The sequence below is a fragment of the Saccopteryx leptura genome, chromosome 5, assembly GCF_036850995.1.
Source record: "Saccopteryx leptura isolate mSacLep1 chromosome 5, mSacLep1_pri_phased_curated, whole genome shotgun sequence".
NCBI classification, from domain to species: Eukaryota; Metazoa; Chordata; class Mammalia; order Chiroptera; family Emballonuridae; genus Saccopteryx; species Saccopteryx leptura.
Genome location: NC_089507.1, coordinates 93,221,133 through 93,237,757, shown reverse-complemented (window position 1 = coordinate 93,237,757; position 16,625 = coordinate 93,221,133). Strand labels below are relative to the sequence as shown.

General features: G+C 37.8%; 1 protein-coding gene across 3 annotated transcripts in view; it reads right to left on the bottom strand.

Moving 5' to 3' along the window:
* The window catches only part of EGF (epidermal growth factor), a 102,936-nt gene that overhangs the window by 67,707 nt on the left and 18,604 nt on the right, over positions 1-16,625 (bottom strand). For all 3 annotated transcript variants that reach the window (XR_010751701.1, XM_066386941.1, XM_066386940.1), the window contains exons 2-5: positions 9,461-9,660; positions 7,232-7,413; positions 6,591-6,818; positions 5,335-5,537 (exon numbers count right to left, since the gene is read on the bottom strand). Coding sequence is in view for 2 of the 3 variants with exons in the window: in XM_066386941.1 (XP_066243038.1) it covers positions 5,335-5,537; positions 6,591-6,818; positions 7,232-7,413; positions 9,461-9,660 (813 nt within the window). In the remaining variant the exon portion in view is untranslated. The remainder of the gene's footprint in view (positions 1-5,334; positions 5,538-6,590; positions 6,819-7,231; positions 7,414-9,460; positions 9,661-16,625) is intronic.

The window sequence follows — 16,625 nt, the reverse complement described above, 5'->3', positions numbered from 1 at the left end:
TAAGCCAAACCTGATTCAGAGCAACATCTTAACTCTTCAATTCTAGGAAAATTGAGAAAGGTAAAGAAGCTGCATAAAGAAAGTCTGAAGCTAGCAGAGGGTTTGTTCATGAAATTTAAGAAAGGAAGCCATCTCTGTAACATAAAAGTACATGATAAAGCAGTAGCACTGATGTAGAAGCTACAGCAAGTTATCCAGAGATCTAGCTGAGATAATTAATGAAGATGCTACACTACACAACAGATTTTCAATATAGACCAAACAGATTTAAATTAAAAGAAGATGCCACCTAAGGCTTTCACAGCTAAAGGAGTTCATGCCTGGCCTCAGAGCTTCTAAGGATAGACTGACTCTCGTGTTGGGGCTAATGCAACTGGTGACTTTAAGTTGAAGTCAGTGTTCATTTGCTATTCTGAAAATGCTAGGGCCCTCAAGAATTACACTAAATCTACTCTGCTTGTGCTCTATAAGTGAAAGAACTAAGTCTGGATGACAACACATCTCTTTACAATACAGTTTACCAAATATTTTAAGCCCACCATTGAGACCTCCTGCTCAAAAAGTAATGCTTTCAAAATATTAATTCTCATTGACAAAGCACGTGGCCAATCAAGAGCTCTGCTGACGGTGTACCATGAGATTACTGTTGTTTTCATACTTGTTAGCACAACATTCATCTGCAGCCCCTGGATCAAGAAGTGATTTTGACTTTCAAGTCTTACTGTTTAAGAAATTTCTTACGACTATAGCTTCCATAGATAATGATTCCTCTGATGAACCTGGGCAAAGCAAATTAAAAACCTTTTGGAAAGGATTCACCATTCTAGATGTCATTAAGAACATCCGTGATTCATGGGAAGATGTCAAAATATCAACATTAACAAGAGTTTGGAAGAAGTTGATTCCAACCCTAATGAATGACTTTGAGGAGCTCAAGCCTTCAGTGGAGGAAGTAAATACAAATGTGGGAGAAATAGCAAGAGAACTAGAATTAGAATGGATCCTGATGATGTGACTGAATTGTTACCATCTCATGCTAAAACTTGAAGAGAAGGGGAGTTGTTTCTTATGGATGAACAATGAAATTGCTTTCTTCAGATGGAATCTACTGGTAAAAATGTGAAGATTGCTGAAATGACAATGAAAGATTTAGAAAATTATCTAAACTTAGTTGATGAAGCAGAAGCAAGGTTTGAGAGGACTGACTCCAATTTTAAAAGAAGTTATACCGTGCGTAAAATGCTATCAAATAGCATCACATGATACAGAGAAATTGTGAAAGAGTTGGCCAATGTGTCAACCGTCATTGTGTTTATTTTAAAAAATTGCCACAGCCACTTCAACTTTCAGCAACCTCCCTGGTCAGTCAGCAGCCGTCATCGCTGAGGCAGACCTTCCATCAGCAAAAAGACAGGACTCACTAAAGCTCAGGTAATGGTGAGTATTTTTTATCAATAATACATTTTAATTGAGTTACATACATTTTTCTTTATATATGATGTTATTGTACACTAAATGGACCACAGTATAGTATAAACAAACATTTATATGTACTGGGAAACTAAAAAACTTATGTGACTCACTTTATTGTGATATTTGCTTTATTGCAGTGGTCTGGAACTGACCACTCTGAGGTATGCCCAATATATTTTTATAATATATAACATTACATTGTATATGGATTATATATAATATATAAATATATATTAAAAATTACATATAAATAATATATTTTCTATAAAACCCAGTCATATTTTTGCTTTATTTATTATCTTTCTCTTCAGTGAGTTCTTGAATAAATGACTTCCTCAGCTTCCTCAAAAACTTCCCAAACTGTAAAATATAGAAGTTTATTTTTCTTTGTTAATAGAAAATAACAAGGAAGAAAATATAAGAATGATCATTTTGTGCTATTGAACATCTTAATTACAGTTTTAAAAGAAAATTACTCAGCCATAATTCATGTACTTGGTATCCTTAATCATCTAAACCCCTCCAAAAATGAGAAAGAAATCAAATCAATAGCCTGAAGCAGTTACAAATAAATGCTTTTTACTCTCAGAAGAGCCTCTCAGGCCCACTCAGTTGTTTATATTTTATACCCATTTCTGACCAATTTGATCAGCCCATAGCATTAAAATAAAAATGCACTTCTCCCCAAAATAAAAAAATATATGTGTAACCCTCCCCCCAAATATGCAAGATGTGTATCCTTCATTCCTATTGTTACCACTTCAACAACCACTACAATCCTTGACAGCAGATGTGGCTACATGATTCCAGTGGTCTTTCCTGCAGAGCCCAGACATAGTCTCAGCCCAGTTGCCAGACCAGAGGCAGTTATTGGTAGAGAACAAGTGAGATGACTCTACAAGCCTCAAATGAGGGCTCCTCTTAGAGGAAGATGGTACAATTTTACTGTCCAAATGATAATAACTGCAGTGAATAAAAACATGCCAAACATTTTTTAAGTCCATGAGTTTATGAAGATGCTAAAAAAGAGAGAGAGAGAGAGAGAGAGATCATCTTTGGTGGCTATCCTAACCTTTATTCTGAAAACAGATAAATTAGGGAAAGAATCAAGCATTTAATTTGCTTTTCTTATAAAAGACCTTCTTCAGGGAAATCATATAGCTAATGTAAAAAATTTCTTCAGCTAGGCCCTGGCCAGTGGCTCAGTGAATAGAGCATCAGCCCAGCATATCGATGTCCGGGGTTTTATTCCTGGCACACAGGTAAAGCAACCATCTCCTTTTCTTGCCCTTCTCTCCCTCCTCCCCTTCCACAGCCAGTCACTTGATTGGTTTCAGCATGGTCCAAGGCACTAAGGATAGCTCCATTGGAGCTTGTCAGCCTCAGGTGCTAAAATTAGCTCAGTTGGTTTGAGTATCAGCCCCAGACAGGGTTGCTGGATGGATCTCTGTTGGGGATCATGTGGAAATCTGCCTCACTATCTCCCCTCCTCTCACCTAAAAAAAAAAAAAATCTCCAGCTAATAAATGCATAAGCAATGATAGACTTGAATGCCTTCACTTTAAACCACTAAGTAAAAAAGTGACTCTAGGCAATGATAAACAATAGCTTCTAAAGCCATTGTGCAAAGGGCTGATGGGAAACTTTATACTGAATGGACCAGGTTGGCAAAACTGGAACTGCCGATGAATCTTAAACATTGAAAAAGAATAAGAACTAGCCACTATATAGCCCCAGGTGTGGTCAGTATGAAGCATGCAGTATGGCCTGCAGTAACACCTATTACATATTCCTGAAATAAATCTGAATCTGATCAGGCTTCTAGGCCTAAACTACCCATGAAAGGAAATACAGAATCATGTTAAATGACACCATAGAGATATAATCTGCAAAATCCAGAATGTGAGCAATTCTACAAAACAAGTGATCTGGTTTCTTCTATAAACAAATGGTCATAAAAGGCCCTGGATTAGAAGATAAAGCGGGGTCAGAGCCAGGAATGTGAATACAAGTAAGCTGTGAAAGCCGACAGCAAGAAAGAAGACAGGAAAATGATAAAGAGCCATTTTAACCATTGAGAGGGCATTTCGAGTACTGCCATTTGGTGTCAAGGCAAGCCTGTATTAAAAATCCAGCTCATCAGCCTGACCTCTGGTGGCGCAGCGGATAAAGCGTCGACCTGGAAATGCTGAGGTCGCCAGTTCAAAACCCTGGGCTTGCCTGGTCAAGGCACATATGGGAGTTGGTGCTTCCAGCTCCTCCCCCCTTCTCCCTCTCTGTCTCTCTCTTTCCCTCTCTCTCCTTTCTAAAAATGAATAATAAAAAAAAAACATTTAGAAAAAAAAAAAATCCAGCTCATCTCAAACCAGTTCTATGCTTGCCCCAGTGGCATGTATCTCTGTAACTGTGACCCTATTTACTAAGAAACTGTCTATAACTATCTATAAATATGTTAGAAAGATAAAGCAACCCACATTTTGCTAAGATTTCTCTGAGAGGTAGAGAAGCTTTGGTGTTTGACTCGATTTTAATTAGATAAAAGCAGAAGAAATGGGAACCCTGTGCACTGCTGGTGGGGATGTAAAATTGGCAGAGCCACTGAGAGAAACAGTAGGGAAATTTCTCAAAATATTAAAAACAAATTTGCCTATGATCCAGAAATTCACTGGATCAAAAAAATTGAAAGCAGGATCTCAAATGGATGGGCCAGTCTGGCAACACCCAAACTGCTGATGAATCCTGAACATCACAAACAGAACAAGAATCAACCACTTCATGCCCACATCCATAGAATCATTGTTTACAATATACTGTAGCTAAATATGGAAGCAACCCAGGTATTCATCAACAGATAAATAAATAAGTAAACTGTGGCATATGCATAAAATTAGATATTATTCAGCCTTGAAGAGAAAGGAAATACTGACATATGCTACAACACGGTTGAAACTTGAGGACATCAGGCTAAACGAAATAAGCCAGTTACAAAAGACATATACTCTATGAGTCCACTGTATGAGGTATTTAGAGTAGTCAAAATCTAAAGACAGAGAGTAGAATGGTGGTGGCCAGGGACTGGGGAATGTTATACTTTAATGAGTATAGATTTTCAGTTTTACAAAATGAAGAGTTGTGGGAATAAGCGTTGATGAATCATGTTTATGTAGTGCTCCACAACTAATGAAACATCTTCACACTTATAATTTTATTTATTTCCCCATAATCCTCTGATACAGGCAGGCAGGTTCTGAGATGTTTAGAGTAGCTAATGGAGCCAGGACTGGAAACCAGCCATCAGTCCAATGCCCTTTCCCTTTCTTGCATGATTCCTCTGGTTCTACAACTGAACTAAATGCAACCTAAATTCAAAGGGGGAAGGGAGTAAAGACGGACAAATATATGGTGACAGAAAATGATTTAACTTTGAGTGATGGGCATACAACATAATCAACAGTTCAAATGCTATAGAAACGTTTACCTGGAACCTATGTACTCTTATTGATCAATGTCACCCTGTTAAATTTAATTTTTTAAATAAAATTAAAAATAAAAAGAACTGAAAACAAAAACAAATGCAAAGGAAAGCTTTTGAAGGATTTTAAGCAGAAAAGCTAATGGATCAGATTAACTATTTAAAGGCAAGAGAGGAAAATAGATTAGCTGAGTGGTTGCCACAGTAGGCCAGAAATGCTGGCTGTCTGGATATGACAGAGGCACTAGAGAAGTGGTAGAAAGGACTTGGAGGTCAATGGAAATTGCAGGTGAAACAGTGGGAGAAATCAAGGATAACCCCTATCTGGCATGCAAGTGGACAGGGGGTAACTAAGTGCCAGACCCTGTTTAAGATCAAAAATAACTCACCAGATGCCCATGCTTCACGCCCTGCCTTGGGCTGTACTAGTGGGTGCACTACTTTGATTCCACCAGGTGGAACAAATGATGAGTGGAGGTTAATTCTAACCATGTCCTTCCCAGTGTGCTTGTTAGCTATCCAAATTGTCTTCTTTGTCCATGTTGAATAGATGATGCGGTCACCAAAAAGGGACATTGCAAACAAATTGTGCCTAAAAAACAAAAGGAAAAAAAACATAAAGAATGGCAGGGCACTGCTTCCTGGGCTTATTAAAGTTTCATTTCATTTTAATTTATTATCTGAATTTTAATCAACGACCTTTTCAGTTGTTTTTCTTTTAGGTTTAGAAGCACTATGAAGTTTATTTATTTTATTAATTTTAATTTATTGTGTTAACATGGATTCAAGTGTCCCACTCAATATAACTTCCTCACCCCCTCACCCCCATGTCCCCCATTGCACCCCTTTGTCCCCCACCTGTAAGTCCCTCCCCCCTTTCCCTCTAGGATTTGCTGTCCTGTTATCTGTAATCTATGTTATGTATATATAATTTCACTAATCCCTTCACTTTTTCTGATCCCATCCCCCTTCCCTCTGACAGCTGTCCCTCTGCTCCCTGTGACCCTGCCACGGTCTCATTTCGTTCCTCAGTTGAGAACAGTATGAAGTTTAAATTTTTATTTATATAGTCATAATTTGAATTAATAGGACATAATTTCTAGCTCCAGATTCATTGTCTCATTCTTTGGCTAATCAGCACATGAATGGGATAGAAGTAAACTAGGGAAGAAAAAGGGAGCAAGGTAAGAGCAGACTTCTGGTTTTGTCCATTTCACACTGAAATGACTGACTTCTGCCTCTTGCCAAAAGCTGAAGAGTCGGTTACTGGCAAGATGACAAATCAAATGTGCATGACTTCACAAGTGTATGACATAATAATTCCAAAAAGACTTAACTACAACCAACATGGTAAACCTGTTATATGTCAAATACTCTGTTAATTATTTTTTATTTCTTTACTTAACTTTCACAATACTCCCAAGAAGTAAGTAGTATTATTATCCCAATATTAAAGGAAACTGAGGATAAAAGAAGTCATGTAACCTGCCAAAGTGACTCGTCTAATAAGTGGTAAATCTGGGACTTGAAGTCAAGACTCCAAAATCTATGTTAAACCACTATATTGGTTGAACTAGCAAGAGTAAAATTAATTTTATCACACTAACTTCAAATGGTTTTATTTTACACCAAAAGCAAAACTCACTGTGGAAGATATTTGCTGAAATGGACAGAACCTCCATCATAATCACAGGAACAAATATGAGAATTGCTTCCTTCTCTGTTGTACTGAATCCAAAAGAGTTGTTTGTCCAGCACATCCAGCGACAGGGCTGTTATTCTCTCCGCCGTCTCCAACAGAACCCTCACTTCCACACCATTGAGATCTGCTCTGTGAAGGCTGCCCGCCACCTCTGAAGACCAAAATACAAACCTGAGGGTAAACACATTAGACGCATAATTGAATGTAAGGTCACTTAACTGGCCAGCTCTCTCAATGTTTCTTCAGTCCCCCAGATGTCTGCACAGGACAAACTTGTCTATTTCGAATGAAAATTCAATTCAATAAATATTTATTGCCCTATTATGGATTTTCCAGGTGATTTCAAGTTAGAGAGGAGAATTATGCTTCTACAACAGGAAGCCATGGTAGTCGGGGTGCTATTTGTAGAGAGAGTCTGCGTGGTTCAAATCCAGGTAAGCATCCCACTGGAAGTGGTGGTATTTTACTATAAAAGGAAGGACTTGGTCTCAATGAGAATGTCCCTTTGAGTCAAAATGTTGTGGTCCTATAAATTTTCATGAGACTCTGAAATATATCTCAGTATCCCAAAATGCAGAATTTACCTTTCTACTGGATCCACTGCTACATTTGCAGGATGTTTTAGGGTGCTTAAGAGAACACGAGAATTGTTTCCTTTCATATCTGTTACTGTAATGATTCCTTCCTGTTGATTTGACCAAATAAGTTCTTCATTTATCCAATTTATTGCCATTCCTGAAACATTTTTCTCTATATTGCATACTCTCTGTAAAAATCAAATTTCAAAATTGTTAATAATATTTTCCTGCTCACAATAAAATTGCTTTTATTTTTACGTATAAAAGCCTGTTTTTTAAGTACTTGTCATTCTTGTGATTCCCATAGTTATTTTAACGATAAAATACACAGCTACAGTGCCATTATTTTGATGCAGCAGTGTCAACCCTCCCATGTGAATACTTCTGGGCATAGTATTGAGAGCATAGCTTTGAAATGTAAAGTTATTCTATATTTATTAAGGTTAGGCAATCAACCATAATCCACTAATAATCTCAACTGTAGTAACAGTGGAACTTCAATGCTACCTAAAAACAGTTGATTCAATTCCACTTGCTGATGGAATTTTCCAGATTCTCACCCGAATCCAATCCCAGACTTTACCGTATTCTTACAAGATTCCCTTGGTGTCTATGCACAGAGCTCTAATGTAGATGAATTTCTCAGTAAGGCCCAACTTTTTTCTCAGGCCCCTCCCTTTCTACAACCCCAGTCCCCTTGCACTGTGACCCTGTGACCCAAAGAGCAAGGCTGCTCTTCATGTCTCTTGGGCAGTGTTTCCTGCTCTCTCATTTAAAAACAGCCCCACAAAAACCTCTACTCTCTCCTAATTCCAGTGAGTGCAGGTAAACCGGTCTTCTTGGGGGATCGAGGGTGAGAGGTGGGGAGATGTCCCGAATTGTGCAGTTGCAGGTTTCCATGGTGTAAATATTCCCACCATTCCTGATTTCCAGCTACTGACCTGACCTCACTGAGTGCATTTAGATGGGGATCTAACATTCTTAAGAGCCTATACTATTCTTAAATCTTGAACAAAGTAGTCTGGTCAGTCCATTTAACCAGTTGTTATATTAATATATATAGCTCACCCAGGTAAAGTGTTTATATTTTAACAGTTGTCCTTTACAAACAATGTTTTAAGCCAAAGGACAGAATATAGTAGTGGATTATAGGCATCAGGCTAATCCTTTTCTAGTGACATAAATTCACAATTGTTGAATGTTTTTTTCCTATTCTGTGATAGGAAACCCTCCAGACTCTTAGACTTAAGATTTTGAAACAATTCTACAGATGGCTGGAGAATAATGAGTAGCCATCCTTGTTAAAAGTGAGATTAGCAAGTATTAAAGATGTGATAAAACAGATTAGCACCTAATTGAAGCTTTTAAGAATAATTGGCGAAAGAAGATTTGGTTTAAAAAAAAACAACAGTGGGCACTTTGTGCTGGAAATAAATACTTAAGGTTTCTCTAGTCACCTGCTCCCTGTAATCCATCTCCCAGGAACAGAGAGAACATTTCTCCTGGGATGCATTTAAGGGTTCTTCCAGTTAAAATGATTAAAGATCTTTTGTACATACTTGAAGCAAAACACTTCATATCTATCTGCTTTATTATTTTTTTTTAGAGTGCAAACATCCTTGAGAATACAAAAAAAAAAGTAATTTTTTTCCCTAAATATAAGGTGCCAAAATTCACAACAGAAATTTTAGACCGATGAACAGGGTTTCTCAACCACAGCATGATTGATGTTTGGGGCTGAATAATTCCTTGTTGTGGGGACTGTCTTGCATACTGTACGATGTTTAGCAGCATCCCTGGTCTCTGCCCACCAGATGCCAGTACCACATCCTCCCTCCTCCCCAATCCAGTGGTGACAACCAGAAATGGTTCCGGACATTGCCAAATATTCCCAGAGGGGCAAAATTGTACCCAGCTGAGAACCACTAAAGTAAAAAATAGTCATGTAAATAATCTGTTTTAACCATAAAATGGGGATCTGACTTAATAAAATGACCTATTTTCAAAATTACATTGACATTCTCACTTTTTACTGTTGGGAGTTTCTGAATATCAGTGCCATATTCATAGGCTTATTCAATAACATGACACAGATGCACATTAAATATCTACAAATGCCAGACACACATCCGAATTGTAATGTAATTTTCATTTATCTATATGTTACCTATTAACTATCTCATGTTTGTTAGCCTAAACAAAAGTCCCTCAAATACTTGGGAATTAGTACTTTACCTCTAGCTTTGTCCCATTGAGAAAAACTCTTTGCAAAAGTTGTCTTTCTAGATCTACCCAATAGATTCTCTCTTTATTGTAATGAAAATCCATGAGCACTGATACGCCAGCATTTGTCACCAATTTCTCATGATTGGTTCCTTCCAGGTCAATCCTAAAGATACTGTTTCCATGAGAGAAAATTAAGAAGGGTGCAGGACCTGAGTGGGAAGAAAGAAACCAAAATGTGTATTTTCAATGATATTTTACCTGATTTAGGCAAAATACTTCCCCAAGACAACTACCACAAGTATTATTAATTTTTAATTCCTGGCCTTATATTTTAAACAAAGACTATTATATAGAGAATAAAGAGTTTCTATGCAGGTTCAAATTAATTTTGTAAATTTTCTCCCCTACAAATTGATTATAAAAAATAAACATTGCCAAATTATAAAAAACACTATTTGAAAAGAAAAACACTTTCTTCTCTTATTATAAAATAATATTTTATGCTCAAAAAGAAACAACCTACAGTATTCTGTTGTGGAAAGAGTCTATATGAATGTAAATTTTAATTATGTTAATTGGTAATAATGTTAAAGATACTATCATTTTCAAAATGAAGCACCCCTCCAAGTCTTACTTATGAACAGAGCCTTCAGGGTAAAACCGTGGAAGAAGATGGTGAAAACTGGAGGTCCTAAGTGGAAGCAGGAAAAATTGAAATGCTGTCCCGTGAAAGCACTGAAATATTTTGTCCTTGTTGGCATTGCCACATAAAATTCAGGATGCTCACTTAAATTCGAATTGAATATACATCTCATGGGACATACTTAAATACTAAAAAATTATTCACTGTTTACCTGAAATTCGAATGTAACTAGATACCTTATATTTTTATTTGCAAAATCTGGGTGGTATACTTCACTGGCTCTCTTGATTCCTGCAGATCCTTACCACATTTCCTAATCCTGCACCTGGGGTCCTGTCCTACTTGAGGTGATGGCCACCTACCTACTCTGAGTTTCAGGTATTTAACACCTGTTTTGAGAAACTGATACCTCTCTCTGAAAACCTCAGTATAAATTACTGGCTGACTCCACAGAAAGCTTGCTTTTGATGTGCCAAGATGCTGCCAAGAGTAGAGGACTGGAGACAATTCTAATGTAGTCTTGCTTCCCTTCTGGGCTTACTCCATGCTCTTTTCACAATAGACTTTAATACCTTCATGTCACATAATATATGTATTTATTGTTCCAGGGATGAGTGAGACAAGATGATGCATTAACAACATTCTACTTAGGAATTATGTTTTACAGTCAAAACACATTAACTCTACTTTAAAGGATATGTCAGAATAGAGACACAAGAGGAAGGTTATTAGTTTAAAATAGGTGCCAGCATAAACGCCTAAGAGAATTAGCTCAGATCACTTTTTCCGTATCTTTTCCACAACACAAGCCACTGCACAGATGCATAGGCGATCCATTCTTCATTGCCAGTTCGGTTGTAGAATCAGAGAAATCATATGAGAAAGGGCAAGGGTATTGGACTGATGGCCAACAGCCCTGGTTCCCAGTCCTGGCTCCATTAGGTGCTCTGGACATCTCACAAGATCTGCCTACCTGTATCAGAGGATTATTGGGGAAATAGGTGAAATTATAGATGTGAAAATGTTTCATAAGTTGTGGAGCACTACACAAACATGATTCATCATTGCTTATTCCCACAGCCAACGTCTCACTACATAGATTTGTGCCATGGTTCACATTTGAACCTGTGGACTAGAATGCTGGCATACCTCATCTCTCTAACAATGTGTCCCGGAAAAAGGGAAGGCCACAAGAAAACTCACCTAAACTGGGAGCTAATCTGTGGGCCACACACTGCTCGTGAAAATGTGTATCATGCATTCTCTATAAACCATAAACTAAATAAGTGTTTCCAATACATATTATTAACTTCTTAATGTGCTGCTACATTGATGAACCCAAAAACCATTTTATTCATTTAAAAGTATAACTAAATGGGAGATTTCCAGGTTAAGATAAAAAGGAGAAAGGAAAGGTTCTCTAAACATTTTAGTCAAAACATAACACAATACTTGTACGTAATAGGCACTCAAGTTTTTTTAATAAATTAATGAAGAAATAATTGTGTTTTGTTTATTTATCTGAGCTAAAGGCTACTGGCTTAAATAAGAATAAAGCCAAAGACATGAGCAGATCTATCAAATTCATAAAAGCAGACTCTATCATACAGTTGTTATGTTACTAACGGCAATAATAATAATAATAAAAGTCTTTAACCTCTTGACTCATTTATCTTTATTATATCACCATGAGCTAGATAAGTGAGATTTGACTGCCAATAAGTAAAAGAGAAAAGAAATATCTGAAGAATACTTAGATCTATAATACACAAACAATAGCATTAACTTCAGTAACTTTTAAAAAAAACAAATAAGAATTTATAAAATGCTAAGCATAAATTAACAAGTTTTATCCTAAGATATTTTTTTTCCTATTACTGTGAATCATAGCATCCAGGCTTTATCAAAGCCTCTTTGAACTGGAAGATCCCAGTTGTTACCTAATCCAGTGTTTCCTCAAATCATTTCTTCAGAAGAGTCCCACAGAGTACTGGGTGTGTGTGTGTGTGTGTGTGTGTGTGTGTGTGTGTGTGTGTGTGTCTTTTGCAAATCCCTTGAGAGTTCAATTCAGTGTGGCTGGATTGAGGGCTAAGAATCTACTTTTTGAATAGACACTCCAGGTGATTTTTATATCTTAGTGAATTTGGAAATCAAAGATGTAGTTTAGATGAGGAAATTTATTCATGTTTGCCAAAGTCCCACAGCTCATTAGTGGTAGAGATAAAACTAGAACCCAGATACCACCCTCCCAATCCAGTACTCTTTCTTGCTTTGGGCTGGGTTGTCATATGTCAAGACATTAAAATCTCCATTTTATTTATGTGACTGATTTTAATTCCACTTTCCTCAAAAACTGTTTATTTCTCCTATTCTGTCAGCATCATTTTATATGAACAGGTCTTGGGGTGAGTATTTATAGACATGAAATGTAATATACTGCTCACAAAAAATTAGGGGATATTTTATCGCTTCAGATTCATTTTGAAATATCCCGTAATTTTTGTGAGCAGTATATGATCCAAAAGAAAATGAAAGACTATGAATTAGGCTTGGTGAAATAATCATTATTCCATCCTACCACTGAAAATGATAAGTTAGTGTTTTCTTAGACCTGTCGAAGATTCTAAGCATTGGTGTGTGCTAGTGTGTGGATTTGAATGTGAGTGTGTTGCGCATGTTTGAACAGCTAAACTTTCCCACATCAAAATCTACGGCACTTCTTTTGGGTGCAGTTCAGCAAGAGGAAAAAGTACCTAGAAAATCAAACATCATTTCTAAGGAATACAATCCAAAAGACAGCAAACAGATCACAAGAAACCAGTGGGAACCTCTGACTTTTCAACCTGGGGGATTAGGAGAGGATCTGCAGGAATTACAAAGGAGCCCAGAATGTCTGGAGCACAGTGAAGAGTTTTAATAGTGACTACCCAAAGAAATCTGCCCCGTGGTTCAGAGGTCAGTCAGGAAAAAGCAGGCTTTCATTAGAATGGGAGGCAGACACAGAATTTTTACAACAGACCCTTTTTCATCTGCTCAAAGTCTCTGCAGGTGGCGCCCACAGGTAAATGAGACAAGAACTGGAAGACATTCTGCAGGTGTTGGGGCAAAAGCTCCTGGTTAACACAGAAATGATACTGCCATGCAATTAACAGGAGATCCTAGTCTTCTCTCAGGCCAACACTGCCACCTACCCTCACCGGCACAGGTTCCTGCTCTAATCTGGAGGCAGACCGAAGGCTCACAGGATGAAGACAGGGAAAAGGGAGCTCTGGACCTTCAGGAGACAATGACCCCATGAAAAAAGAATGGAGATTTAAACTGATGGATCTGATGGGAGAAAGTCGATGCCTTTCCACAGTGCTCCTACCAGACGGCCCTGATCGGGGTCATGTGTTACTACCTCCTAAGGGGCTGCCTTGAATGATATCTTGGGTTTTATGAAATACAGAAATTATTTTTTCACTTTAGAAAACTATCCCTGTTTCTTTTTTTCAATGGTAACACTTAAAAGGGCACACTTTTACTTCTTGAGCAATCACAATCCCATATTTCTTCTCAGCTTATTCATGAGCATCAAAATTCAGGGCAGGTGAGGCAGAAGCCAGGTGACTCACAAAAAATACATTCAGAAGGGGGAGTCAAGAAATGTAAATTCAAATCTTAATTCTGTAAGGCAAGTACTGGGGCTCAATTTTGCTTCCTGAAGACTGCCACACTAATCCCTGAGTGGCAGAAATGTCATCCAAAACAGAAATAGCCCCTACCTGGCCCTCAAGGTCAATTGCATTCTTATTACCAAACCTAAGAAGAGGCCTGCTTACATGTTCTCAGGATAGTAACTGAGACTGTCAGGTTCTGCATGACTGTTTTTCTCAACAGGATACCTCAGAGGCTTTAAATGTGTTATTACAGGGGGTCCTTGGATTACGACAGTCTCAACATATGACGTTTCTAGTTTACGACGCTCACTCCCATAAAAACTTTAAGAAATTGAGACAAGTGTTTCGGCTTACATTGTTAGTGTGGTACTTTTATTTTTGTTTCTGAAGTGAGAAGTGGGAGGCAAAGAGACAGACTCCACATGCACCCAACCAGGATCCACCTGGCATGCCCACCAGGGGGCAATGCTCTGCCCATCTGGGGTGTTCCTGCTTCGTTGTAACTGGAGCCATTCTAGTGCCTGAGGCGGAGGCTATGGAGCCATCCTTAGTGCCCCAGCCAACTTTGCTCCAAGGGAACCTTGGCTGCAGGAGAAGAAAAGAGAGATAAAGAGAAAGGAGAGGGGGAGGGTGGAGAAGTGGATGGGCACTTCTTCTGTGTGTCCTGGCAGTTAATTGAACCTGGGACCTCCACATGCCGGGCCGTGTTAGCATCATACTTTTTTTTACACTCATTTTTTTGTCATTTTTTCTGTTACTACAGAACAGCGTACAGTATACCTATGTCCTTTTCCTATTTCTGTGGCTTAGTTGTGTTTTTATGTTCTAGATTATGATTTTATAACTGTGTTAGGATAGGTAAGTGACTTAGGCTATGGTGTATTTCAACTTACACCAAAATTTGGGTTATATCACTATTGTAGGAACGGAACTGTGTCATAACCCGAGGACCCCCTGTACACATTTTGATTCTTCAAGAAGATGGGTGGTGAACAATATCGGAAGAGTAATAGCCAACATCTGTGTGTTGTCTCTGGGGTCATGCATTATTTCATTTCACTGAGTCACACCATATGAGGTAGGGGCTCTCAACATCTTCATTTTACAGAAGAAACTGGCATTTAGAGCAGTTCATTACTATAGCTACATGGACAATAAATAACAAAGTAGGGCTTTAAAGTAATGTTTTTCTGATCAAAGATTCTAGCTTTTAAACACCTGGAGCTCTTACTATCTAGTGTTTTATAGTTCAACTGTGTCAAGGAATCCACTTTAGAAAACATTGTTCTATGAAGGTTTGGCATAAGGCCGGACTTTCTACACTCATGTTCCGGGAACTGATTAGAAAGCATGTCCCACCCTGGCCAGTTGGCTCAGTGGATAGTCAGCCTGGCATGTGGACATCCCAGATTTGAGCCATAGTCAGGGCACACATGAGAAGTGACCATATGCTTCTCTTGCTCTCCCTCTCCCCCTTCTCTCCTTCTCCCCTCCCACAGCCAGTGGCTCAATTGGTTTGAGTCAGCCCTGGATACTGAGGATAGCCAGTTGGTCCAAGCATCAGCCTCAGGTGCTAAAGATAGCTGGATAGATTCAAGTTTCAATTGCCTGGTGGATCCCAGTCAGAGTGCATGCGGCAGTCTGTCTCACTATCTGCTCTCTTCTCACTTAAAAAAGAAGAAAAAAAAAGCAGGTACCTTTAAATGGATTCCTATAATTACATCACCTGGAAAATTTTATATGTAATTCCATGATATATTGTATCCCAAACATAATGTATTCCTTGCATTCCTTAACTCATGGCCCCTTTCTCCATCTCCAAAGCCAGCTGTGTATCATCTTCCAATCTCCCTCTGCTTCCCTCGCCTTCTTCCTCCTTTGATGTTATTGCCTCCCTCTTATAAGAACATTTAGGATCCACCTAGATAATCATCCCATCTCAGATCTCATTTGGGAAATCTAGTTTGATAGGAGCGTGTAAGGTAACATTGATAGCTTCCAGAAACTAAGACGTAAACATATTTGAGGTTCATATTCAGCCTAGAACAGTTAATGATGTTCAGCATTATTTCTTAGACTTATTTGCCGGCCTTATATCCTCTTTGGTGAAGTATGTATTTGAATCATTTGCCTACTTTTAATTAGGTTATTTATATTTTTGTCGTTGCATTTGAAAAGATTTTTTAAAATATATTTTGGATACAAGTCCTTTATCAGATATGTTATTTACAAATATTTCTTCCAACATGGAGCATGTCTTTTTATCCTCTTGACATTGACTTTGACAGAGCAAAAATTTTAATTTTGATGAAGTACAATTTATCAATTTTTTTTTGTATATCATGCTTTTAGTGTCATTCGTGAGAACTCCTTACTTATCCCAGGACACAGGTTTTTCTTGTGTTTTCTTTTAAAAGTTTTATAGTTTTACATCTTCAACTAGATCTATAAAAGATTTTGAATTAATCTTTGTATTTGGTGTGTAGTTTAGATTGAGGTTTGTTACTTTGTTAATGGATGTCTAATTAATCTGATATCATTTATTGAAAAGACTGTTCCTTCTCCATTGAATTGCTTTTGTACCTTCATCAAAGATCAAATGATCATATTTGTATAAGTCCATTTCTGGACACTTTAGTCCATTCCATTAATTTACATGTCTACCTCTTGGCTAATACCACAGTTCAGTATAATTTTTTGAAAAAACTAATAATAATGTAGTTTTGCAAAACAGTAAGCCATGTTTTAAGGTTCCTGTGCTACAAGTAATTTTTCATCTTAAAAAAACATGTCTAGGCCTGACCTGTGGTGGCGCAGTGGATAAAGCGTTGACCTGAAAATGCTGAGGTCACCGGTTCGAAACCCTGGACTT